The 26,624-nt window shown below is 44.8% G+C and overlaps 1 protein-coding gene across 1 annotated transcript in view; it reads right to left on the bottom strand.

Annotated features, from left to right (window-relative positions):
* Nucleotides 1–639: 639 nt before the first annotated feature.
* klhl29 (kelch like family member 29) overlaps nucleotides 640–26,624 on the bottom strand; it is a 297,174-nt gene continuing 271,189 nt past the window's right edge. The window contains exons 13-15 of the mRNA XM_080791254.1: nucleotides 17,105–17,298; nucleotides 7,313–7,457; nucleotides 640–2,708 (exon numbers count right to left, since the gene is read on the bottom strand). Of these exons, the coding sequence (XP_080647380.1) occupies nucleotides 2,525–2,708; nucleotides 7,313–7,457; nucleotides 17,105–17,298 (523 nt within the window). The 3' untranslated portion in view covers nucleotides 640–2,524. The remainder of the gene's footprint in view (nucleotides 2,709–7,312; nucleotides 7,458–17,104; nucleotides 17,299–26,624) is intronic.

The following is a 26,624-nucleotide window of genomic DNA, read 5'->3' as shown; positions in this document are numbered from 1 at the left end:
CATTTTGGACCGTGGGCTATAGCCCATATCGTACGGCATACTATAGCGCGCCGTTTTTCATCATTTTTGAAGATTTGAAAAAAATGACGAAATGACAAAAACGATGGGTTATAGCCCATGTTTTTTGAAATTTTGGAAAAAAAAGTTATCCTCGTTTCTCATCATTTTGGACCATGGGCTATAGCCCATATCGTACGGCATACTATAGGGCGCCGTTTTTCATCATTTTTGAAATTTGAAAAAAATGATAAAAATGAAAAAACAAATCCGCAATTTCCATTTCCGCAATTTCTGAAATTGTGGAAATTTGAAATTGCTGAAATTTGAAATTGCCGAAATTTGAAATTGCCGAAATTGGAAATTGCAGAAATTGCGGAAATTACGGAAATTTGTATCGAATGCTGTCCTTTAACAAAACGTTTGATCACCACAGATATAGAAAGGCACCAGTGATTTAGAAGGCATTTGTAGAGCTTGTAATGGGTTAAAATGCCAATGACCATACAGGACCTTTTCCTGTGGTCATGCAACTCGTCTGTTTTCACAAGTGGTTATTCATTCCTATCAAACATTCTTCATTTTCAGCACATTAAGACAAAATATACAAAGAAAGACTCAGACAATTGGATCATATTTTTTGGTATATGTATAATGTTTCAATAATAATAATTGTTAAATCTCTCCATTTGTTGGGTACAGATTTACAGACAAACCAGAGCTTTTAAACCCAAACTATCAGTCGGTTTTTTGTTTTGTTTTTCTAAAAACATTTATACAGAATCACCTTTCAAGTTGTAAAATATACATATTTCCTTCCCTGTATTTACAGATAGCTGACCCAACGTCATCTCTGTCTGTGTGGGTCTGCCATGAAACACGCCTTGTACAAAACAAAAGGGTGAAAAGGTAGAAAGTGATGGGAGGGAGAGAGGGAGAGGGAGAGAGGGGGGGGAGAGAGAGAGGGAGAGAGAGGGGGGAGAGAGAGAGAGGGAGAGGGAGAGAGGGGGGGGGAGAGAGGGTGGGGAGAGAGAGAGGGAGAGAGAGGGGGGAGAGAGAGAGGGAGAGAGGGGGGAGAGAGGGAGAGGGAGAGGGAAAGAGAGGGGGGAGAGAGAGAGAGAGGGAGAGAGGGGGGAGAGAGGGAGAGAGGGAGAGGGAAAGAGAGGGGGGAGAGGGTGGGGAAAGGGAGAGAACAAACATAGAATAAAGGAGGACATCTCTGATCATATGAGAGTCATAAAATAGTTATTGTGCTTTTTGTCCCACCAGAAAGTATCCGTTATGTTCATTGTGAAGAGGATGTCCGTCCCTCTCTTCACTCCAGTGCCGCGCGGGGCTCATGTCCCCCCAGAGGCGTTCCAGTAGGACGTCCACTAGTTCAGGGGAAACCATGAAGCCGCTTTGTTTCAGCTATAGGCCGGTCCGTCGTTCAAGCTCACCCCGTCCAGATGCTATCCCCATCACGCTAGCTGGATGTGGACGCTGTGACCTTACACAACCCCAGCTTATGATGGCTTTCCAACGTTTAGCCCGGTAATTAAATGTTTAAGACCTGGGTCACGCAGAATTCAAAAAGTGTTTTTTTCTTTCTTCAGTTTTCATTGCTGTGTGAAATGAATCCTGCCTCTGTAAGAGGGTTTTAAAGTATAGGGGAGAGGGGATCAAATACAAGATAGCTCCACCTGAGGAAGCAAAGTCTTGCACTCTTCTCACTCGTCTGTGTGTGTGCGTGCAAGTTTCTGTGTGTGCGTGTGTGCATGTGTGTGTGTGTGTGTGTGTGTGTGTGTGTGTGTGTGTGTGCATGTGTGTGCGTGTGTGTGTGTGTGTGTGTGTGCGTGTGTGTGTGTGTGTGCGTGTGTGTGCGCGCACATGCACGCACAGTCCATGCTCTCCACATGTCTCTGCAGTGTACACAGACATTCACTCCCCCCTCCTGGCCTGTAGATGCCACTACTGAGAAAGACACTGCAAACTCTGCTCCCCTCTGCTTGAACACCTACTGCACCGAAACAGAAATTACAACGAAAGACAACGACCAGAGGTGTTGATGGCTTACATTGTACCGTGAAAGCATAATATACTAGAAAAAAATAAAAAATTAAGTAGAGGGTGAGCTTATTCATAATAGACGCGGAGAAAGAGACAAGAGACGTGAAAACATGGAACAAACTATAAATCATTGTATGTATGTGAAGAGTCCCTGTGCCGGGTCAGTTAGATGAATGGTGGGTTTAAACTTGCTAAACATGACACATACAGTACTGGTAGTTGAGGCACCGTTTGCTTTGACGTGGCTGTAGTGATCTAGCATGTGTACATTCTGCACAGGGCGGGGAGGGGGGCGGGGCGGGGGGTAATAGGTAACAATTTGACGGATGCTGGCATGGGGTCCGTTCAGGGTAGGATGTCACTGGTCATCTGCCCATTGGAGCGGCCCTCAAAACCGGACCCAAAACTGTTTATCTCTTTGTTGTTGTTGTTATTGTGTCTGATCCAGTCCGATCCGGTCGGTCGGTGCCAGCTGGTCTCAGCCGCTCTGGATGTACTTCTTGATGACCACACAGCCGTGCCTGAACAGCGGGCAGGGCAGCGACTGCACCAGCGTCCAGGTGTTGCTGGCGGGGTCAAAGGTCTCCATGTTGCCTAGCGCCGGGCCCTCGCTGCTCACCACGCCTCCTGTCGCGTAGATCTTGCCGTCCAGGATCACGGCGCTACACACACACACACACACGCGCACACACACACACACGCACGCACGCACACGCGCATGCGCACCACACACACACACACACACACACACACACACACACACACACACACACACACACACACACACACACACACACACACACACACACACACACACAGGGAAAAGTACACAGTTTTTTCTTTACTTGCAATACCACAATATAAAAATACTCTTGACAAGTAAAGTAGGCCTGTATTAAAAAATGTTTAATACAAGGTAAGCTGACAACGACGTGTTGTGAGCTTGTAGATCAGCTATTTTCAAATAGCAGAAGTATAAAAACGCATTTAGGCCTGACGTCGAAATAAAAAAAACGTTGAGAAATATATTCAAAGATTTGTGCCGCATTGTTAAGATTTTTTAAAAATAGCAGACCTACAAGCTCGCTATGAGCTTTTAGATCTGCTATTTTTCAATAGCTAAAGTAGAACATAATGCTTAGTTAAAACACCAAAAGGGGTTCCCGTCCAGAATGGGTTAATTGAACAATGCATATTTTTATTAATAATCTAAATCTACCAACATAGTCTCTAGTATAAAAGAGATAGAAATGCCATTAAATGGGGGTCCGTAGACAAATGCATGTCAAACTGAGGGTCCTTGAAATTAAACGGGTTGACAATCACTGCTAGAGCCGTAAAAGTCTTCTCTTATGGCGGTCCCTGGCATCTCTCTTCAAATGGGGGTCTGCAGGCTAATTAGTGTCAATTTGGGGGTCCTTGACATGAAAACGTTTGGGAACCAATGATTCAGTACATAAAAGGAAAAAGAACAAATTAATGGCATGATGGCATTTTGAAAGAGAGGTGTGAGGGAGGTCACCAGGGCACCTATTTTATCACCATGGACACATAATGATTGGTAATTACCAGAAGATAAGTAGTGAAAAGGAAAGGTCTGAGAGCGTCAATACTGAAACGTGACTCAAGCCTCTGTGATTCAAGCAGAGAATAGAATTGTCGTGATGCACCGATGTATCGGACACATATCGGTATCGGCAAATTAAACTGACAATTAACCGATTGCAGTAGCCGATATTTATCTGTTGTTGATAAGCATGCTGGTTATCTGCAGCCTATACCAAACTGTAGATTATGAACATTTATTTCTTGTATTGAAGATGTATTTGTTTGCCTGGCAGAAAAGGGGGAAATAAAAACAACAAAAACGAAATAAACAAATATCAGTGTCAGTATTCGGCTATCGGAAAATAATTAAAATTCCCTCCTGTAATAGGTAAAACAAAACCCCAAAGACACAAACTAATGAAAAATAGGCAAATATCTACAAATGTGCTCATTTGATTTTTAGAAACAGGAAACGGCAGCCTGCATGTGCAGGGAGGATTAAAACACTGACTGTAAGCTGATTAGGGCTTTGTGCCGCTATTGGGGTTTGGACAACTTTGGAGCGGTGTGTATTTACATAAAGGTGAAAATGCATGCACATTATAAAAAACACTCACAGAGCGAACCGTGCCCGGTCTAACTAGCACGCAACGCTGATTATAAAAGAAAAAAACACTAGAATATTGCATAAGGACTAAATAAAAAAAAGCCTGGTTGATCCAAGAGGAAAACATCAGTGGGTGTTCCGTTTCAAATAAACTGAGGGTAGGTAGTGACCTACAGCACTCTGGACAGCCTGTCCAGACTTCAACCAACCACATATAGGCACCTGCTGGTGGTGGGCTTCATCAGTCGGGCTCCACGGGAGCATAGGATGTGCTCCATTATCCCGAGTGTCGGCGTGTGTGGAGATGTTGCCGTGTGCGTGTTGTTTGTCATTATGTTTGCCTCTCTGAGTCTGTATTTGATTCTCTACTATATCTACTCTCTGCACCCCTTCCTCTGCACCACGACACGGTGTGTGTGTGTGTGTGTGTGTGTGTGTGTGTGTGTGTGTGTGTGTGTGTGTGTGTGTGTGTGTGTGTGTGTGTGTGTGTGTGTGTGTGTGTGTGTGCGCGCGCGCGTGTGTATCAGACTTAGTTAAATGTAGCGGAACAGGCTGCCTGTGCCTGGCATGTGTGCCGGTGTACTAGTTTATCAATAATCCTGACAGCATGATTTATGTTATACATTCTGAACATACAATCACGGTGCCTCAGTCCAACACCCTCCCAAATGTATCATTTTGTGAGCGGCTCCTCTCTCTCTCTCTGCTGATGCTTTTATACAAAAAGGGGGCTCTGGCCTAGAAAAAGCCACAGTGTGTTCATCATTATGATCCAGTAAGCTGCACTATGACTCCTCGCTGGCTGGAACACGAGGACTGCAGCGGGGCGGTGGAGCTCACAGTCCCACTGCATTGACGCACGCCAACATGCTGGAACTTCTCCTTTCCACTGAGCCATCACGGTTCACAGGGTTCCAGGCTACGGAGCATCATTAAATGTAGATTCACGGCCAAGTGGGTCATCCAAAATACCACCATCATATATTATGTGATTATGTAGTGCCTTGTAGGTATTTTAAAGTAAAGTCAGTGTTTGACAGGGTGCCAGTGAAATTCTATAGAGGATAAAGAGGAGGGGGGACCAAGCACCAAACTGTGGGGAACACCGTACAGGCGACTGTGGCAGTGGAGGATTTGCAGTTGTTGATGGAGATTAATTGATGGAGGGAGAACTATACTTTCAGGCAGGAAAGGGCAGTGCCGGTTATGCCACGGGAGGGCTGGAGGTGTGTGACGAGGATGGAGTGGCTGACGGAGTGGAACGCGGTGTGGAGGAGGAAAAGGATGTAGAGAAACCCCGAGTCAGCAGAGAGGAGAATGTCATTGGTGATTTCTGTACCCAGTTTTTGGGATGGAAGCCAGATTGGAAGGGTTCGTAGAGGTTATTGTTAACTCACAGCGCAGGTGTGAGATGGGAGGCAACAGCTCGTTGTAGTATTTCTGAGAGGTTGGAGGTGGGCCATTAAAAATGTCATGGTGCCAAACACGCAAACTACTCTGCCGGCAGCATACAGCTCTCACACAGCATACAGCTCTCACACAGCATACAGCTCTCACACAGCATACAGCTCTCACACAGCTCTTGCAAGCTTTCCAACTCGTAGAGATTTCTTTTTTTGTTTGTTTTTGTAGACATAAATTGTAGAATAACCAATTCATAGTTTTGCTGCAGGATGCAACCATTGATGTGTGAAGACTGTGGGTTCGTGCCACGTTAATACCATACTTGCTGGCACATGGTGACTGTGAAATATTAATGCTGCATATAGATTCATTACACTGAGACAGATGAAAAAGAATTAGAATTGATTGTGCGTGCCGTGCACCCTGATATTTATGCACTCAGTTGTTGCAGCCCTAAGACTGCAATAACTGTGTGCTCACTCTTATGTGTGAGAGGGTACAGTATAACTTCCAAAACATAAATATTGTATATCTTCCAATGTTTCTCCCAGACGAGCTGACAGGAGGCCCAAGGCCCACTGCTGCATTTGTACCTGCCATTTTCTGTCAGGGGATAAAAAAAAGGTATATTTGTAGCCACAAATTATGTCCCCAGTGAAGATCATTCCTGATGCCTGCCTGAGGAAAATACTGAATGAAAGCAGTCCCCTGGCCATGAGACGGAGAGGAGGAAGGAGCTACATAGCTTATTACTGATAAGGAAGAGGGAGATGCACTATGTCACAGAGCTGTGCTTCTCAAAAGACGGTGGGTATACGGTGTGGGGGGGGGATCCCCAGATGATTAGCTTAATGTGCAACGTTGATTTCTCACTCAACATTAAACAAATCAACATACCGTATAAGTGTAAACAGGGTATCTGATTCTGCACATTTTCTAAAGTGACAGTGACTATACTGCTTCAAAAGTAATCAAGAAACTATACTATACGAAATTGTTAAGAAAGAGGAAAAATAGCCATTATACAACAGGTCGTTTTGAGGAAGCAGTTTTCTAGCTGTGCTTAAACCACGGTATTGGAACGGCTAATCAAAACAAATAATTCAGCCGTGCTTTTCTCTCAGAGCGCAGCTGACTCGGTGGCTAGGCTAGCTAGTTTGTGGTCGTAGTGACTACATCTGTCATTGAAAAATTTACATTTTTCTCTTAGTTAATTGTTGGTGTTCTTTATCGTCATTAATGCACTTCTGCGATACCTTTCGGAACTCGCTCGCTCCGCTCCACGGACGTGTAATATTGCTTAAATCTACATGCTCACAACATGTGTACAGATTGGTTATTTTCACAATATTTATCTGCAGAATATAATGCCTCAACAACCTAAAATATAAAGAACGTTAGTACCATTGATCGATTATTAAAATAAACATGCTCTGAAAACGCACACGGCCCACCCATCTGACCATCTGTCAAGTGGTCAGACAGGTGGGCCGCGATCGCTTTCATGATTTTCAGGTGGGCCCTGATCCAGAAAAAGGTTGAGAACCACTGCTGTAGATTCCTCAACAGATGAATAGAGAATGCAGAGAACTGCTGATCGACTTGCTCCACAATAGCAGAAAACATACTATTATGGAGCCCTGAGGGACTCTGGTTAACCATAAGGGTTTAAGTGGTTAACTTGGGTTTCTGAAACCCATTCTTTACCTGCAGAACTGCCTGGAGTGGTTCATGTTGGGTCCGGCCTTGATGTTGCCCTTGTTGGGGTCATAGATGATGGTGGCCCTCGCATAGGCACCTCCCAGGATGAAGATGAAGCCATTTAGACTCACCGCAGGTGCATACTTGTTATCTAGTTAGAGAGAGCGAGAGAGAGAGAGAGAGAGAAAGAGACAGAGAGGGACAAAGAGAAAGTGGGAGAAAGAACGAAAGTGGCTTGATTAAAAGGAAAAGTGCACAGCTTATCTCCCTCATGGCAGACATTTCCATTGTCCACAGTACAGCGGCATCTTTTTTTTCATTTTTTTTTCATTGTTGCTCTGGTCCCATAACCGCGTACAAAAATAGAAAATGCCACCTATAATTCTCATCAGGTTATAGGGCATGTCAGCAGTGGAGATATGGGTTGCTTTCCAGAATGGCGAATTTCACCACATTTGGAAGAACCAATGAAAATGCTGCCGACTTCATAAATCAGCAGGGCTTTATCGGGTTGTGCTTCAAACTGCGTTCGGGCTTGGCTGGGATATAAAAGAGTTACCCAAGTCTCCAGTAGTTTACAATCGGATTACTCCCTATGGCACCACTGTAGTTTCACAAAGAAAGAAAGAAAATAAAGCGCGCACGGCGCACACACACACACACACACACACACACACACACACACACACACACACACACACACACACACACACACACACACACACACACACACACACACACACACACACACACACACACACACACACACACACACACACACACACACACACACACACACACGACAAGACGTATGTGCATGTATTGGAAATGCATGAGGGAAGACTGGGGATATTGCGATCTGTGCATACAATATAATTCAATCTGATACAGTATAGGATGCCAGTGAACAGAGGCGGTGAAGCAGCACCACGGCGGCATAATAGATGATGGAGAAACAAAATGAAAACAGCCGCTCGCGTTTTTCAAAACGCCAACCTACAGAAAAAACCCGTGGCTTCGCTCGCTCGCTCGTGAGCAGGCAGGCGGGTGTGTGTGCCCCGTCGTGCGCGGAGAACCGTATTTCAAAAAAGTTTGCGGCAGCGGCGGCGGCTCTCCCTCGCCGACTTTGCAGCTGGCCAATTTACCAGCGACATGAATAATGCACCCCGCGCGCTCCAGCGCGAGTGGGCCCGTTCTTTGTGTTCTGTCACCTCCTAGCACGTACCGTACGTCTCTCGTCCGCGCCCGAGAAAACACGGAGGGAGGGAATGAGTGAGCAAAGAGCCCCAGTGCGTCTAATGGCTTTGTAGTGTAAGCCCTTAAACTCTCTCACTTGTAATATACCCCCCTCTATCTCTCCATCTCGCTCTCTCTCTGTGTCAGAGCAGTGATGTGGTTAATGAACAGGTCAACTCCAGTGTGAGGTGTGTCTGCTATACGCTCCCCTCCACTCGGAGATACGGGCTGTCGATGGAGATAAGAAGCTCAGAAACAGGTGCACAACCACCGCCACAAACCACTAACTACAAACGTATTGAGGGCTATACGTTGCAATCGATTGAACTTCCATGCTTATTTATCTTACTCCCACCTCTCTCCTCCTCAGGGGAAACTGGCATTATTTATTTCATTATTTTGTCCCTTTAAGTTTATCTACACAGGAAATATACTTGTGCATGCACAAAACCAAGCCTTAAGTGCTTACCCTTCCCCGGTATTTATTTGTAAACTTTATTTCAGATAGGTCAGTGTGAGAATGGAAGCCAAGGGTGGAGAGAGAGAGGAGGGAGATGCAAGACAAGAAGGGGTCGGATTCAAACCTGTGTGGTCGCGAGCAATAGGATCACTAAGAGGCTGAGCAGCCAGGCATCCTTGGCGAGCGTGCACGCATGCATACAAAGCCACATCTATAACACATTGTTCATGCACTAGAGACTCAGAACACTTTCAATTGTGCCTGCTCGTCTCCCGAGGTTGAATAAGAGGAATATTCTCAAAGGAAAACAATGCCGTATCCTTTCCCCGTAGAAACTCATAGCAGAACAGCAGTATGCTCTGTACAGACAAAACCTTATTCCGTTTGTCTGGCAGGTCTCATAGGACCATTATACATATTTCTTACCATTTTGCGCTCTTTGTCCCCTGGCTCTTTGCTACCTGCAACCGCAGGAAAATCGAGACATGTGCTGCGTTTGCCTACAGGGCCACATGTTTGAGCCCGGAGAGCCGCCATATACTATGGGCACGCACGCACGCACAGACACACATGTATTACTATACTTCTGAGGACATAATAAGTTTAGCATGATCATTTTAATTGAATCAGAGTTTAATTGCGTGCCAGTGTCATGCACCAAGCTCACAACGTACCGACATCGCACAACTAAGTATGAATCAAACTTGATCTAACATCTCTCACACACACACACACACACACACAGCAATATACTGTAGCGGCTGCTAAGCTAAAGTGTTGACAGCGATGTAGATGTGTTTGGAGTAGATGTGACAGGCGCTGTGGTCCTAAAAGGCAGCCAGCACATCACTACATGTGTCTCAACAAACATTTACTTTGAAGAAAACGGGGAGAACTTGCTAGCGGTGCCGTTACTACAGCAGTAGCCTGCGGGGTCTGACTGACTGAAAGACTGACTGACTGAAAGACTGACTGACTGAAAGACTGACTGACTGAAAGACTGACTGACTGACTGAAAGACTGACTGACTGACTGACTGACTGACTGACTGAAAGACTGACTGACTGACTGAAAGACTGACTGACTGACTGAAAGACTGACTGAAAGACTGACTGACTGACTGACTGACTGAAAGACTGACTGACTGACTGAAAGACTGACTGAAAGACTGACTGACTGACTGACTGACTGACTGACTGACTGACTGAAAGACTGACTGACTGACTGACTGACTGACTGACTGACTGACTGAAAGACTGACTGACTGACTGACTGACTGACTGAAAGACTGACTGACTGAAAGACTGACTGAAAGACTGACTGACTGACTGAAAGACTGACTGACTGAAAGACTGACTGACTGACTGAAAGACTGACTGACTGACTGAAAGACTGACTGACTGACTGAAAGACTGACTGACTGACTGAAAGACTGACTGACTGAAAGACTGACTGACTGAAAGACTGACTGACTGAAAGACTGACTGACTGACTGACTGACTGACTGACTGACTGACTGACTGACTGACTGACTGACTGACTGACTGACTGACTGACTGACTGACTGACTGACTGACTGACTGACTGACTGACTGACTGACTGACTGACTGACTGAAAGACTGACTGACTGAAAGACTGACTAACTGACTGACTGACTGACTGACTGACTGACTGACTGACTGACTGAAAGACTGACTGACTGAAAGACTGACTGACTGACTGAATGACTGAAAGACTGACTGACTGACTGACTGACTGACTGAAAGACTGACTGACTGAAAGACTGACTGACTGAAAGACTGACTGACTGAAAGACTGACTGACTGACTGAAAGACTGACTGACTGACTGACTGAAAGACTGACTGACTGACTGAAAGACTGACTGACTGACTGACTGACTGACTGACTGAAAGACTGACTGACTGACTGAAAGACTGACTGACTGACTGACTGACTGAAAGACTGACTGACTGACTGACTGACTGAAAGACTGACTGACTGACTGACTGACTGACTGACTGAAAGACTGACTGACTGACTGACTGACTGACTGACTGAAAGACTGACTGACTGACTGACTGAAAGACTGACTGACTGACTGACTGACTGAAAGACTGACTGACTGACTGACTGACTGACTGACTGACTGAAAGACTGACTGACTGACTGACTGACTGACTGACTGAAAGACTGACTGACTGAAAGACTGACTGAAAGACTGACTGACTGAAAGACTGACTGACTGACTGACTGACTGACTGACTGAAAGACTGACTGACTGAAAGACTGACTGAAAGACTGACTGAAAGACTGACTGACTGACTGACTGACTGAAAGACTGACTGAAAGACTGACTGACTGAAAGACTGACTGACTGACTGAAAGACTGACTGACTGACTGACTGACACTGACTTAAAGACTGACATGACTGACTGACTGACTTAAAGACTGACATGACTGACTGACTGACTTAAAGACTGACATGACTGACTGACTGACTTAAAGACTGACATGACTGACTGACTGACTTAAAGACTGACATGACTGACTGACTGACTTAAAGACTGACATGACTGACTGACTGACTTAAAGACTGACATGACTGACTGACTGACTGACTGACTTAAAGACTGACATGACTGACTGAAAGACTGACATGACTGACTGACTGACTGACTGACTGACTGATGAGACTACAGAGCCAAGTGGGGGGAGAGAGAGAGAGAGAGAGAGGCAAGAATGCCATTCTCATACAGAGTTTCTACAAGGAAAGGAGACAGCGTTGTTTTCCTTTGAGAATATCAGTTTTATTCGACCCCAAGAGACGCGTAGGCACAATTGAAAATGTTCCAGTGTCTACAGTACATGAGCAGCGTGCTATAGACATGGAATTCATCTTCATCTTCACTTTATTGTCACATCATAAGGTTTCAGGAGAGAGAGAGAGAGAGACAGACAGACAGACAGACAGACAGACAGACAGAGCAGATACAGACAGACAGAGCAGATACAGACAGACAGGTAGAGCAAATACAGACAGGCAGGCAGGCAGGCAGGCAGGCAGACAGACAGACAGACAGACAGACAGACAGACAGACAGACAGACAGACAGACAGACAGACAGACAGACAGACAGACTACAGTAGGAGCTTTGATCAGATTATATCAGATTATACCATTATAACAATGGTAGAGAGAGAGAGAAACACATGGTAGAGAGAGAGCGAAACACAGCAGCGGGGAAGAGCATAATGTACTTTTTATTGAGCTGGACGGGAAAGAAAATGACAGCAAGCTGGAACATGGCTAATTAGGTAACTATGGAAACACTAGCTCTCCCCTTCGCTCTCTGTCTCCCTTTGTTCATCTCTTCATCTCTGCCTCTCTCTTTACCAACTCTCTCTGTCCTATACCCTCGCAGCCACCTTTTTTTAATGGCACTCCCTACCTCCATCCACCGCTGTATACATCATTTGCACAAGTAATTGTCCTTCACTCAATTCCTCGATAGAGCACACCGGGCTCTGGCGTCTCTGCACTCAGGCTCCCTGGTCCCTGGGGCCCGTCGGTCAATGACAGGCTGTCTATCAGCGGCGTGTAATGCTGGGTGAATAATAAGGTGCGAGTGTGTGTGTGTGTGTGTGTGTGTGTGTGTGTGTGCTCACGCATGCGTGTGCCAGTGCTCTGTAAGGCAAGTGACGGTCTTTAACTCAGTGTGTGTTCTATTTTTAAAGACGATGTGTGGCAGCCAGCACATACAGTAGTTCATGTGGTGAGCTCCTTGGTGTGTAGTGAATTGGAATAAAATAAGGTACCAGTACTCCACGTGTGCGTGTGTGTGTGTGTGTGTGTGTGTGTGTGTGTGTGTGTGCGTGCGTGCGTGCGTGCGTGCACACTCGTGAGGGGTGTCATGTGAGTGCTAATACAGACACAGCTGCAATAACAGCCAGCATATATGCACACAAACACAGTCAGACAGCCTTCAATCACAGCAATTCACCTTCCTCACAGGACAGGAAACAGAGGGGGGCCTAATGGGCTACCTTTAACATGCTGTATATTGAAATACGCAACACTTCACCACTTTTTCAATCCCCTTTTCAGCTAGGCCTGTCATTGTTCACTGTGCCGAATGGGTACGAATGTGCATTTCTAAAAAGGCCATTTCATGGGGGAGAAAAAACAGATCACAAAGATCTACACTGCTTCTTCGGGATATTTGTTATTATTACTCAATAAGACCATTTATAAAGTCTGCTTCTAGCCCGGACGGTTAGCTCAACCGTCTGGGCACCTAGGCTGCTGAGCCAGCCTGACGGCGTGCCGCGCGTGCGACTCCCGATCCAGACGGCCTATGCCGCGTGTGTGTGTGTGTGTCCATCTCTCATCTTCTAGTCAGTCTACTTTCATCCTATCAATAAAGGCAGAAAAAGCACAAAAAAAAGAAGAAATTTTAAATCTGCTTCTTGTATTTGTTAATAGCGACAGTGATAGAGACAGTCGTTCCGATGGCAGTGAGCACAGCACCACAATAACATCAACATAACATGATGGTTTGGATCATACCTTCAGCGCGGTTTCATGAACGATAGCTATAGGCATATGACAGTCTTTCAAAAGCCGTTGGACATCTGGGATGCAATCTGTCACTCAGCCTCAGGAGGTTGTGAGATTAAAATAACCTGTCATTACTTCAGGCAGGGTACAACTATCTCACCTCCTAATATTTAATTATCAGAGTCAGATTATCCATATACCGGTATCCTAATCCTATTGCATGAGTCTTTCAGCATTTGAACTCTCTCTCCCTCTCTTCCTCCCCCTCTCTCTGTGGGCTCTGACACAGCTGGAAACACTGTTTACAGAAAGTATGGCACATCAGTGTGGATGCTCACATAATTATGGTTATAGTTATCGTGCTCAGTGTGAACGGCGCTTTAGACTTATTTATGTGGCATGTGCTCCTTCCAGGGGAGCTCCCAGTAAGCCCAAATACCATTATTGTTGTTGTCGTCGTCGTCGTCAGGCAGAAACCTCTTATCTCCAGATTCAAACTTTTTTGTTGTTGTTGTAAATGAATGCACTGCATGATCATATCAAAAGTAGCAGATATACAAGCTCGAAACTCATGCTGTTTTTTATTTGAATCCTGAAAAGTAACAGCTTTGGACATATGAGGTTTCCACCCGACGGAGACGATATAATGAGAACATATTTCGCAGTGCTTAAGGCATTCACAATTCCTTGATTACTAAGCGTTGAGAGGAACGACGTGCACAGGACACGCCAACATGTGTACCTACCTCCATTCACCAGTAAATGACCAGTAGATAACAAGGGAGGGTACTCAGGTCAGCAAAAGCTAAAATAAACTTGACTCTGATCTTTTTCAGCTGAATGACATGTATTCTGCTTTGTATTCGACCCACGTTGTGGTTGTAGAACACTATAGCTGACCTTTGAGCATCATTGGGTAATCAATGGTAAACATAAGGGGGTGTTATGCTACTTCCACTATCAAGTAGATGCCTGTATTTCAGTGCACCTCAATAAGTGTACTGATAAATGTACTCCATACATAAAGAGTGCAGGCAGACTGGAGACACCGCATCTCAGTGGACTAGTAGAAGGGACTATTTTTGGCTGCCGTCGTACTATTTTTCAGTCTGCAGAAGAGATAGGAAGTCGGTGTTGATAAGTGTTTGTGAAACCCATTTGCAGTCCACGCGGGAGATACAGGCCAAGCACCGGGAATCTGTGAGCGCGCGCGTGCACACACACCTTCACGCGCAGGTATATTTATCAGTCGATAAGCCAATGCTGAGACTGAAAGAGAGGGAGGGAGTTGTGTGTGTGTGTGTGTGTGTGTGTGTTTGAGAGAAAGAGAGATGGAAAGATGAACAGAGATTAGGGGGAGGAGAGACATGGAGAGAGGCAGCGGGCTGACAGAGAATTGCTCCCCACCGCTGCACTAAAATCATCAGCGGCCCAATTTCACTGGAAGCTCCGAACCCGTCCATTATCCACACACTCACTGACTGTCACACACAGTCTCATCTGGACCCTGACAGATGACTGCATGCCTGTCTCTCTGTGTCTGTCTGTTTCTCTGTCTGTCTCTCTCTTTCACACACACACACACACACACACACACACACGCACTACAAGCACACACACACACACACACACACACACACACACACACACACACACACACACACGCACACACACACACACACACACACACACACACGCTTGTCTTTGTATACACAACTACTGCAAGCAGACTGACAACCAGGCAGCTACACAACACATACCCATGGAAATATGCGTCTCTACTGGTGAGACACAGGTGAGAAGTGAAGGTGCGTGCGTGTGTTCGTGCGTCATGTCATATCGATGTGCATATATCACCGTAGTATGTACACGTGATGATCTCCAGATCTCTCCTCTCATTTCTTTCTCCGGCTGCTTCTGCTTTCACACAGATAGCATCCGCCCAACTACAGTAGGCTACCTTAAGATAGTGTCCTCACGCTCAAACACAATAATACTCAGAGCAGCCTCACGTGCGTGCGTACGTGCGTGTGTGTGTGTCTGTGGGGGGGGGGGGGGGGGGGTGGGTTACAGGACTACAGGCGTAGCATTGCCACTTTAATCATTGCCACTTTAATCACATCATCTTACCTGCGAGAAATGTTTAAATCGATTTGCTGAGATTGCGCTGCGGTGCTTTGTGCCCCTGCCGCTGACTATAGCCCCTCTGTACTCCCTCAACGAACCGACCAGTGAACAGCCACCCCAGATAATAATTACCTTTATAAGTGTGACCCTTTTGAGATGCTTCTTTAACACCAAGAGGGGTCTAAGGACACTGTAAAATTGGATTATATTACGCCTTCCATCACTGATACTTCTATAAAATATTATCCACTTTTCTCCTTAGTGGGTTGTTTTGTCATTGATCGACCAATCAATTGCAAATTGCAAGACCAAATTGCAAAGGCACTGACCACAAAAGCAAAATTTTCAGATCTGTTTATTAGCATCTCGGCAAGTCTGTGCTGAGTTGTGGTACACACGTCCCTCTAAATTGGCATATAATTGGGGCACACGCACATATTTCCAGATCTGCACAGAGTACACGCACCCCCTTAAAGTCTACACATACAAACCACCCCACGCACTCAGATCAGCCAACACAGGGAAGCTGGCAGAACATTCACTAAAAACGCTGCTCCACACGTCCCAGACAGTTCTCCCTTCTGGCTCAAAAACTATGGAATTAATTTCCCATTGCAATCAGAACCGCAGACTCGGGCGCCCGCTGGCCTAGCGGTCCAGGCGCATACCTCGAGTCCCGTTCAAAATCATGACGACCTTTGCTGCATGTCTCTCCCCGTCTCTCCCTCCCTAGTCTATCCTGTCAATCTTCACTTGATAGAATTAGCAGAAAAGCCAAAAACAAATCCTTAAAAATAAATAACTGCAGACTCACTCCCAATCTTCTGCCATAGTCTGAAAACCCACAACTTCAGACTCCATCTTAGCCCGTAGAACTTGCCGTAGCACTTGCCCTAGCCTTGACGACCTTACAGGTGCATGCAAATTGCAAATGCATGCTCAATTTATTTAATTTAGATAGCATTTTATGTAGACATAGAGTAGCACTATAGTGTATACTCAAGGTTTCATTGTACATATATTCTACTGTTACACAGATGTTAGGTTCTTAGCTTACTTATGATTCTTGATGACTATTTTTATGTATTTGATGTATTACCATGTGTTGTTCTTGCTTACTGTAAATTGATGATAGTTTATCTCATTCTGAGCACAAAAACAACTAATGGCATGCATGGGCGTGTGCACCGACGATGGGGATGTAGGCCGTGTGGATTCATGGATTAATGCTCATTAATCACAAATCTTGTATTACTCGTGGTTGGCCATTGCTTTCCACGAGATATCTCGTGGATGGCTTGGAATGGATTAATTGCAGCAACAATACCATACATTGTCATATCATTTATCATGTCCTATTGCCAGACACCCTCTAGTAAAGAGTGAGTGAGTGTGAGTAGAGGTGTGGGTCTCACCTATCATGGGTGACTCGATGAAGCTCCAGGTGTTGCTCTGGGGAATGTAGGACTGGAGCACGCCCGCTGAGCGGCCGGCCTCGTTCACCCCTCCGAATACGTACACCTTCCCCCCGCACACTGTGGCTGCAGCAGAATGCACCGGTTTGGGCAGCGGGGAGACGGTCTCCCACTGGTTGGTGATGGTGTCGTATCTTGAAGAGAGAGAGAGAGAGAGAGAGAGAGAGAGATGAGACCAGACGAACGGCGAGGATAAGTGCAGTATGTGAAACGTAGGCTTGAAATGACATTACCTCCTTTAAAAGCGTAAAAAGGAAATCTTCCAATTCAAATATACAGCGGCTGCATGTCTCTAAGTGCAGTGACATTCTGTGATTATTTGCCATAATCATTAAAATATGTATAATCTTCGGCCAAATTCAACGAGTGTTGGGGGGGTGTGTCAGCGGGTACAGGCTTTAGTTCCGACACTATTATTAGTCCGACAGTCATTAGACCGACAACATACCTCAAACCCTAACCTCACCATAACCACAAGCATGGGAGCAGCGCATGTTCGAGCGCTAGTCCGACCGTTGTTCCCGCATGTCGGACTAATGCTCCGTCGGAATTACCATCGGATCCCGCGCCAGCTAGGTCAGGAGGTAACGGGGGGTGCACGGCCAAAAAGGTTTGGGGAGCGCTGTGTTAGTTGATGTTATGGCCACAGAGTTGGCTGGATTCCCTTTGTGTTCATGTTGCACTGCAGAGGAGCTGTTATTATTTTGTTGTTGTTTTTGAGGGAAGATGCCACTTTTCTGCGTTGCTGCTGATTACTGATACTTTGTTAAGAATGTGGTGGGCCACTATTCGGTCTATTTGTGTATTGTGTGTTGGTGAATTTTTGGTGCATCTCTCCCTGTTGTTGGCCAGGGGGAGATTTAGCTAAAATATAATGCCTCCTTGTTACTGTACTTACTGAGTTGTTCATTCAAAGTGTCATTTAAACTCATTTCATTATAATTAAAAGTTTCATAGTATTTTTATTTTATAGTTCATTCATAACAGTTCATTGAATATGTTTGTACATGAATACAACTAAAGAGAACTAATTAATGCCAGTTCAAAATCTCATCTGATCTACTCTAGGTCAGGGTTTTTATTTTTGAGCTCCATTACGGAGCTATGCTGTTCGTCTTTATATCTGTATGTCTGTCTCTGTGTCTGTATGTCCGAGCACAGTAAGCTGCAACACCTAAAGTGGCCAGTAGAGTATAGCACAGAGTAAAGTGGCACAGAGTACACTACTACGTAGTACAAGCCCTGGGCCGTTCCTGGGGCTTTGGATGTTCCGGGGACCCTCAGGGACCACCACATGGTAACTACAATACAGTACAGAGCACAGTACAGTAACTATAACAACAAATGTATAGTTTTTTTTTAAATTTTGGGGGAGATTCAGATTCCTTTCATCTACTCCTGGAGTGCTTCACGTGTAGAAGTGGACAGTGCTTCATTTCTGCTTCCTCAGATTAACCCATTCTGACCTGAGATCAGATTCTAAAAATGTCTTCTACATCCTGACAGTTTTCTGAAAAAGCTATGTTTCTATATCAGTGGTTCTTCGATTTTTCAAAAATAGCAGACCTACAAGCTCGTAGCGCACCACCGAGCTTGTTGATCTGCTATTTTTCAATAGCTAAAGCATGACATAATGCTAACACCAAAAGGGGTTCCCGATTCCCACTTCATAGAGGGTGGTTGGCCAGCCGGTTGATCCTGGGTGCAACGTGAGTCCTTCAAGGACAAACACCAAACACGGTCAAAATTCAGATCACAAGGGCCAGAGCAGGAACAAAAACAAACACTTTGGGAACTGAGGGTTTTTCTATTATTACATTTCACTGCAGTTGTTGATTTCTTTCTGTCCATATTCTGTTTATGTCCATATGTTGCGTGGTCACACAAATTCTCCGTCAGTATTGATATGCAATACTGACCTAGCACCTTCTGATACTGGTCCAGTTAACGATATACCATTATTGACTATTTCTGCCTGCACACTCTATTACTAGTTGGTACTTCGTAACTAGGGTTACATATGTCGTTGGTCCATGTTTCTGTTAAACTACATTTTATGGATTTATTTATGGATTGAATGACAGATATCGCAAAATACCAAAATTAAATGGCGGATACTGGATGGGGACAAGATGAAACAAGATGAGTAAAGTGTCATTGCTCCCTTACGCCAGATGGTAATGTTTGGAGTCACCATGCTCTGTATTAGACATGAATATGATGGGGAGTACCTCCTGTCACCATGCTCTTTATTAGACATGAATATGATGGGGAGTACCTCCTGTCACATTCATTTGTCATCTTGAATAGAATGATTGACGCGACACTCCCGTCTAGACACAGGAGGGTAAAGATGAGGGGAATCTTCCTGAATTCCTAAGTTAATGGAATCTGTTAAAGTTAAACCATTTATAGTGATCTGTTAATTTCCGTGACAGGACAAGACAGTAGGAAACTGTCTGTCGTCTTGAAGAAGACATTAACTAGTAGCGTTAACCACGTCCAACCTGGACCTTCCTATTTTGGGACAGCACAAGAATTAATGGAATGACTTACAGTATTCTTTCTTTTGCAGAGATAATATCGCATACAGTAAGGCTGTAGCAAATGCTACTGCGGGCCCATACATTATTATGACACATTATTGTAATGTATATATTGATGAAGGCTGGATAGCCGAAACGTTTGTCTCCTGTCCAAAATGCAAGAATAAATTACTGAAATGCAGTCTTGGTGTGTGCGACCCATTACTGTTATTTACATTATTGTAATGTACATTGTACACACAGGCATAAATGCATACATATATGCCAAAATGAGCATGCATGCACAGAGAAAGAGAGAGAGAGAGAGAGAGAGAGAGAGAGAGAGAGAGAGAGAGAGAGAGAGAGAGAGAGAGAGAGAGAGAGAGAGAGGGGGCACTTTTTATGCAAGGAAAAACTACTGTAAAATTGGCAAGTTCCCACTGCAAGAAATTGACTTTCCTCCATTCATTCTGGCTTTGGGGCTGACGGATATAATTAGCGGAATGCCTGCACCGCCAGGGAAAAGGCCAACACATACGTACAATGACAGCAATTAAACCAATTACACAATGCAACATATGTCTGGAGCTACAAGGCTTTACTCTGCAGTTTGGGCTGAGCGTCCGCCCTGAGCTGGACATTTCTCTTTGAAAGCAAAGGGAGTGTCGTTGCCAGAGACATAAAGCTGGGGGGTGCTGGACAAATTACCTCAGCCGAACAAAGCATGGGGTATATGTGTGTATGTAAACGACTTTGCATTTACGTGCGTTTCTGTCTGAATGTTGTGAATATACGTGCATGACTGCATGTATTCCTGTATACAGTATGTATGTGAGCAAACAAAGAGCTTGTGCGTGTGTGTGCGTGCGTTTTCATCCCATGGCTCCATTAGCTTTGTGTGTTAGTGAGTGTAATCCTGTGTCCACGGGCAGCTGATCAAAGCGGCTGATCAACAGCCCTTCCAATTGCGGCAGGCCTCATTAGAACAACGACAAGCGGATCCCAGATCAGCAATTAAACACTCACGTCCATTCAGGGTACCACAAGCCTGCTAAATAGAGGCGGTTCCTTGATCTGCCACTAAAAGGCCCTTTGAATTAACATCTCACAGCTGAAAACTAGGACATCTGGTCATAAACCGCCGGTGTGCCCCCCCCCCCCCCCCCCCCCTCCCCCCTTCACCGTCGCAGTGTCATCGGCAGACAGACTGAATAAACAACACAGCCTCTGGAGGGTAGGAGCGGCACAGCCAGGCTAGTCTGGAGCAGAGTCTATAAGGACATGGCAGTGGAGAGGGCTGACTCTGTAGAGCAGTGGTTTTCAACCCTTTTCACGCCAAGTTCCATTCTGCATCAGAGCCGTGGACCACCATTTTATGACATTTAGCCTCTCGGACCCAAAACATAGAATATTTTGCATTCGACGGATAGGATTTTGTCCACAATTCCATGCTGTGTTGATGCTGGTAGCGTTAGGAGAGGTAACAGCCATTGATCAAAATAACAAATAAATAATTATTCTACATTCTCCAATTGTGTAGACTTCTTGTAAATTAAGTAATGCAGATGTTAACAATAATTGAACTCAGAGAAAGTTTAATTAATTAAAGATGTATAAGGCTTAATTTGGTTATCAACTCTCCATCACTCAAGAACCACTGGTGGTCCCCGGACCACTGGTTGAGAACCACTGCTGTAGAGACACTGTAGGAAAGGTGGCCGTAAACGATCAGATAATTAACTCGTTTTCAACAAGAAGAAAGGCACACACTCACAAATGCAACACACAATCTGCACGTAGATAGGAGACACCCACTCGCACACAAATGGCCACAAAGACACAGATACGCTCACTGCAACACATAAAGACACGCACTCGTCACTGCGCCAGGTTGTAAGTAAGCACGGCACAGAGGTTGGAGGAGCGACAGCAGCCTCTTGTTCTCTGGCAGGTGTAATTATCTCCCCTTACATTGGCTCCACCGAGGCATCGAGGCCACCCGTAGTCTCTCATTCAGGCAGGACGCAATGAGAAACAACACCGATTCTTCCTCAGGAGCTGAGCTGTATTTAACATCCCATCTTCATTATAAAAAGCGTGTTGATATACAATGGTAAATATGTGTACGGTTAGTCTGCGTTCATTTCCTCCGTCTTTGCGCACGTTTTCTGAAAGCTTACTAATCTAAGAAAATATATTTCCACAGAGGGGCAATAGTGCAAAATATGTGAGAATAAACGCCAGGAGGACCAGAGGTTGTTGCATTTTCCCGTCATTTCACTTTTCCTGACAACTTCATGATAGCTTATCACGCTACGTTAAGCACACTCATTAGCTTGTTAGCTAGCTGATCTTCTGTCAAAAGAATGCAAGGGGGAAAGTGCACAGTGGAGGTCAGAGTATATGCACAATGCCAGATGACCTTGGAGGTCACGGGCGTGATTGAATGCAGGACATGTGTGATGCCCTGCCCTCAGATGTGGTCTACAGCCTACTTAACAGGTCACACATGGACCATTGATATGCACGAGCAGCTTTTGTAGCTTGGTAAAAGGTGCTAATGGGGCAGCCAATGTATCTATTGTTGTCAGTGGAGCCGATTGTTTTTCCCATCTCCGTCTTTCAGCAGCCCAGCCTAGGCTGTGCAAGAGCTCCATTGACTGGGCTGCCCAACAGACGCTAGGTTTCTGTTAGGGGACACGTTCTAGCATGCATGCACGTGCACCGCACCGTGCCGTACCTGCGAGTGCGCATGAAAAGATTATTGGTACCATGCCTTGGTACTGCGTTCTACGAGCATGACGCCACTGCACTCAGGTGACCACTGGAGCAGTGAGAGTAGAGTAGAAGAGAAGAGAGGACGATTTACAGTTCATCAGATGCTCTTAATCCAGAGCGATTTACAGTAAGCAAGAACAACACATGGTAATACATCAAATACATACAAAATTGTCATCAAGAATCATAAGAGAATTTCTGCAGAATGAAGCTATTAGTATACGCTATAGAGTACTATGTCTATATAAAATGCTATCAAAATTACATAAATTGAGACTTTGCATATGCTTGAAGGTCATTGAAGCTAGAACAAGTGCTCTGGCAAGTGCTATGGGCAAAGAGGAGAGGAGAGTGATAGATTTACGTACATAAAATCCCTCTCAATCAATTTGCACATCCAATCTGTTTGAAATTAAAATCTGATTTACTAAGGCAGCAGCTAATTGGGGTCTACCAATGGGACCATCTTCAAGTCACATTTTAAAATCCAATGATGCTGAAAGCTTAGGGCAACAGAATACAAGGTGAGAGAAAGACAAAAGGATAAAGGCGAGAAAGGGAGGAGGGAAACACAGTGGGAGAGGGAGTTAGGAGAGAAGCCACGCACAACACAGAGAGAAACAATACAACAGAAATAGAGGGTGGGCGGACAGTCGGACACAGAACTAGACCGAGGCAGACAAAGGCAGGCAGAGGTTTTTCAATATCACAGCAGCTACAGTACACTGTTGCTTTGGACTGACATTATGTGGATTGACATGTTATAGCATATTATTGACATATTTCCACTGACACTATACACACTGCATCGGTAGTTATACTGTATGAGCTATGTATGTTTACTTTGTACCCATGAAGACAAATCGCCCCACAAAGTCATGTACTGTATAGCTGACAACAAGCAAAACACTGTGTGGTGCCGCTTTGAACCGCAAACTAGAGACCCGGGGCTGGGAGACACAAATATAGAGGGAGACAAAGAGAGAGGGACGACAGAAAGAGAGAGAGAGAGAGAGACATGGTAAGAACTAAGGAAAATAAGGGAAAGGATAAGATCAAATTGAGAGAGAGAGAGAGAGAGAGAGAGAGAGAGAGAGAGAGAGAGAGAGAGAAAGTAAAACATTTTGAGAATTAATGTAGTCCTCACATTGCATGTGGATAAATCTCAGCTAACCGTGCGGCTATTATGCCTATAATTCTGCTATATTGATTAAATCTTAACAAATCTTCACTTATGTGGCACACAATATTTTCAAATGGGGATTTGTGGTCACATAAATATTATTTTGGGGGTCATGGGACACGAAAATGTTTGAGAACCACTGGTGCAACAGACAGCGAGAAAATAAAGTCGGTGATAATCCAATAGCATATAAATTAAGGAATGAGTCACCCAGTGTTGGGAATCTGTCACTGTGTGACAGAGAGTCAATACGGTGGTGGGGAAAATAGCTTTTCTTCCACCATGCTATACAAGTGTCGCAATGTAAATGTAGTCGTCAGTTTGAGTAGAGCCGTTTCAGGACTCCACTATGGGCCCTATACTTGAGCATACTTAACAATTCCTTCAGCTTTGAACTGACCACAGATCAGTATCTCAGGGGTCAGTTTATACTGTGTGTGTGTGTGTGTGTGTGTGTGTGTGTGTGTGTGTGTGTGTGTGTGTGTGTGTGTGTGTGTGCATATATATATATATATATATATCACGTACATTCCAGAGCTAGACGGTCTGTTTCTTTCTCTCGCCACACTCTTTCTCCATTCTGATTTCTCCTTATTTTCCTCTCTTCACCTTACCTACCTACCTACCCCCCCCCCCACACACACACACACACACACACACACACAGTGATGCAATCTAATCACGCAGAAAAAGCCTTAGGCAACTCAGCCAATTCACTGATATGGTTACCTGCAGGGGAGTGGGGTAGATGAGCCCATCTCCCTCTCTCTCCCTCTCTCTCTCTCAAGGTAAACTGTAAAAGGTGGACTGCCAGTCTCTGAGATACTGACACACATCCCATTTCCCATGAGGTAGTGCAAACCACACACACACACACACACACACACACACACACACACACACACACACACACACACACACACACACACACACACACACAATATATATATATATATATATATATATGTTTATTTAATGATATAGGCGGGTAACAAATTAAAAGAAAAAACAAATAACTCTACTGGAGAGATTCCATTAAAAGATATTCTATTCTTTTGGTGTTTTGACAACTTGGAATGTAGTGTCTAACACATCGGTCCAAAATCTCCCATAGGCGTTCAGTTGGGTAATCTGGTGACTGCAAAGGCTACATCACATAATTATGATTAATCATTTTCAAACTCATCAAACCATCCAGTGATCTATCGTGTACCGTGAACAGTGGTTCCCAAAGTGGGGTCCATTTAGCTGGGGACCCAGCTAAATGATAGTTTGGAACCCAATTAACCCTTATGGGTCTACTCTGTAAACTCGCAAGAGTTAAATTAACATTGATTTTACAATATAAATTGGGGTCCCAGAGATAGAACTAGTCCGTAGACTAATGCATGTCAAACTGGGGAAATTAAAAATCTTCTCTTACGTGAGTCCCTGGCATATCAGAGAAAGTTAGTGTGTGTGTGTGTGTGTGTGTGTGTGTGTGTGTGTGTGTGTGTAAGTCAGACAGAGAGATCGAGGTAAATGGAGGACATTGATAAAGTGGAGTGTTCCCATAGTTACCTGATTAGAGAGTATCTGAGCAAGTGAGCGAGCCAGAAAGTGTGTGCATGTGTGCGAGAGAGAGAGGACAAGCCTGAGGAAAACACGGCCACACACAATACCACCTCTTGCCTTGGGGCCATTCAAAGTTAAATCACTTTCAAGAATAAGTGAACATTTGCTTCAACATTTGCTTCCCACCCTTTCTGATCCCCCAGAGTTAGTGTCGAAGTGTCCTTGAGCAAGACGCTGAACCCCTAATTGCTCCTAATGTGCAGGTTAGTGCCTTGCATGGTTTCCGCTGCCATGAATGTGTGAATGTGTGTGTGAATAGGTGAATGTAATGCACAATCTATGTAAAGCGCCTTGGATAAAGGTGCTATATAAATGCACCATTTACCATGCAGTCAGAAACCATTTTCAACGGTATTGCTGAGAGTTGGGTGTAAATTACGTCCATTCCAGCATACCGACATGTGCATTACTTGTGTGTGATTTGTGTGTCACGGCACAGAATGGCAGCGTATCGAGTCGAGCTGCGCGGTGACACGGGGGATGTTCATTCCAAGTCATTCGACCGTGACTTCCTGTTTCAGGTGGGTTGTTGACAGTCTCGCCTCCGATTGGTCAACTCTAAATGTCCTAATACTCAAGGTCAAGTCTGCCGTGTGACCTGCCAGTGCATGATGGACAGATCACAAATGGAGTGAGGTGCAGATTGTTAAGTAGAGGTGGCGGAGAGGAGAACACATATTAACCACATGAACCCCAGTGTCTCTATTCTGAGTACAACATTCTGTGCAATGCAAATTAATGTGTCGTGAACTTGTAGATAAAGCTTGTAGATATTAGGTATTTTGTAGGTATAGGTATTTTCGTAAAACAGATTTGATGAAAAGGAGAAAAGGAGCAGATCTACAGTAGTATACCGTAGATTTCTGCAGAACCTGTAGGTAAACAAGTTCACTTATGTAAGTGGTTCAAAGAGTCGTGATGCAGTTTGTTTTTGTATCACAAAAAGTAGAGAGTAGAGATAATGAAAGAGAGAGAGGCCACCGCATTAGAGATAAACAAGCGAGCTAGCAAGTGAAAGATAGAGGAGCGAGAGAGAGAGAGAGAGGGCAAAATAAAAGTGTGTGAACCTTTGTTCAGAGCATGTCATGAGTCTTGTGCCCACACTGCCACTCACTCATCATCACTCTCACTTTCACACACACACACACACACACACACACACACACACACACACACACACGCGCGCGCACACACACACAGATGCTAACTTCAGAGAAATACAGAACAACACTCGGCGTATGCGCGCATACACACACACACGCACAAACAAACAAAAACATAGGGACCATAAGTGCAAGAGTGCAGTGACAATTCACCACCCACGTTCCGCTCTGCCTTTAGAGTTCTACATCTTGAGAAA

This window comes from Protomyctophum bolini, assembly GCF_963924005.1.
Source record: "Protomyctophum bolini genome assembly, chromosome: 19".
Lineage (NCBI taxonomy): Eukaryota > Metazoa > Chordata > Actinopteri > Myctophiformes > Myctophidae > Protomyctophum > Protomyctophum bolini.
The sequence above is the reverse complement of the archived record's forward strand: the minus strand, read 5'-3'. Positions and strand labels throughout refer to the sequence as shown.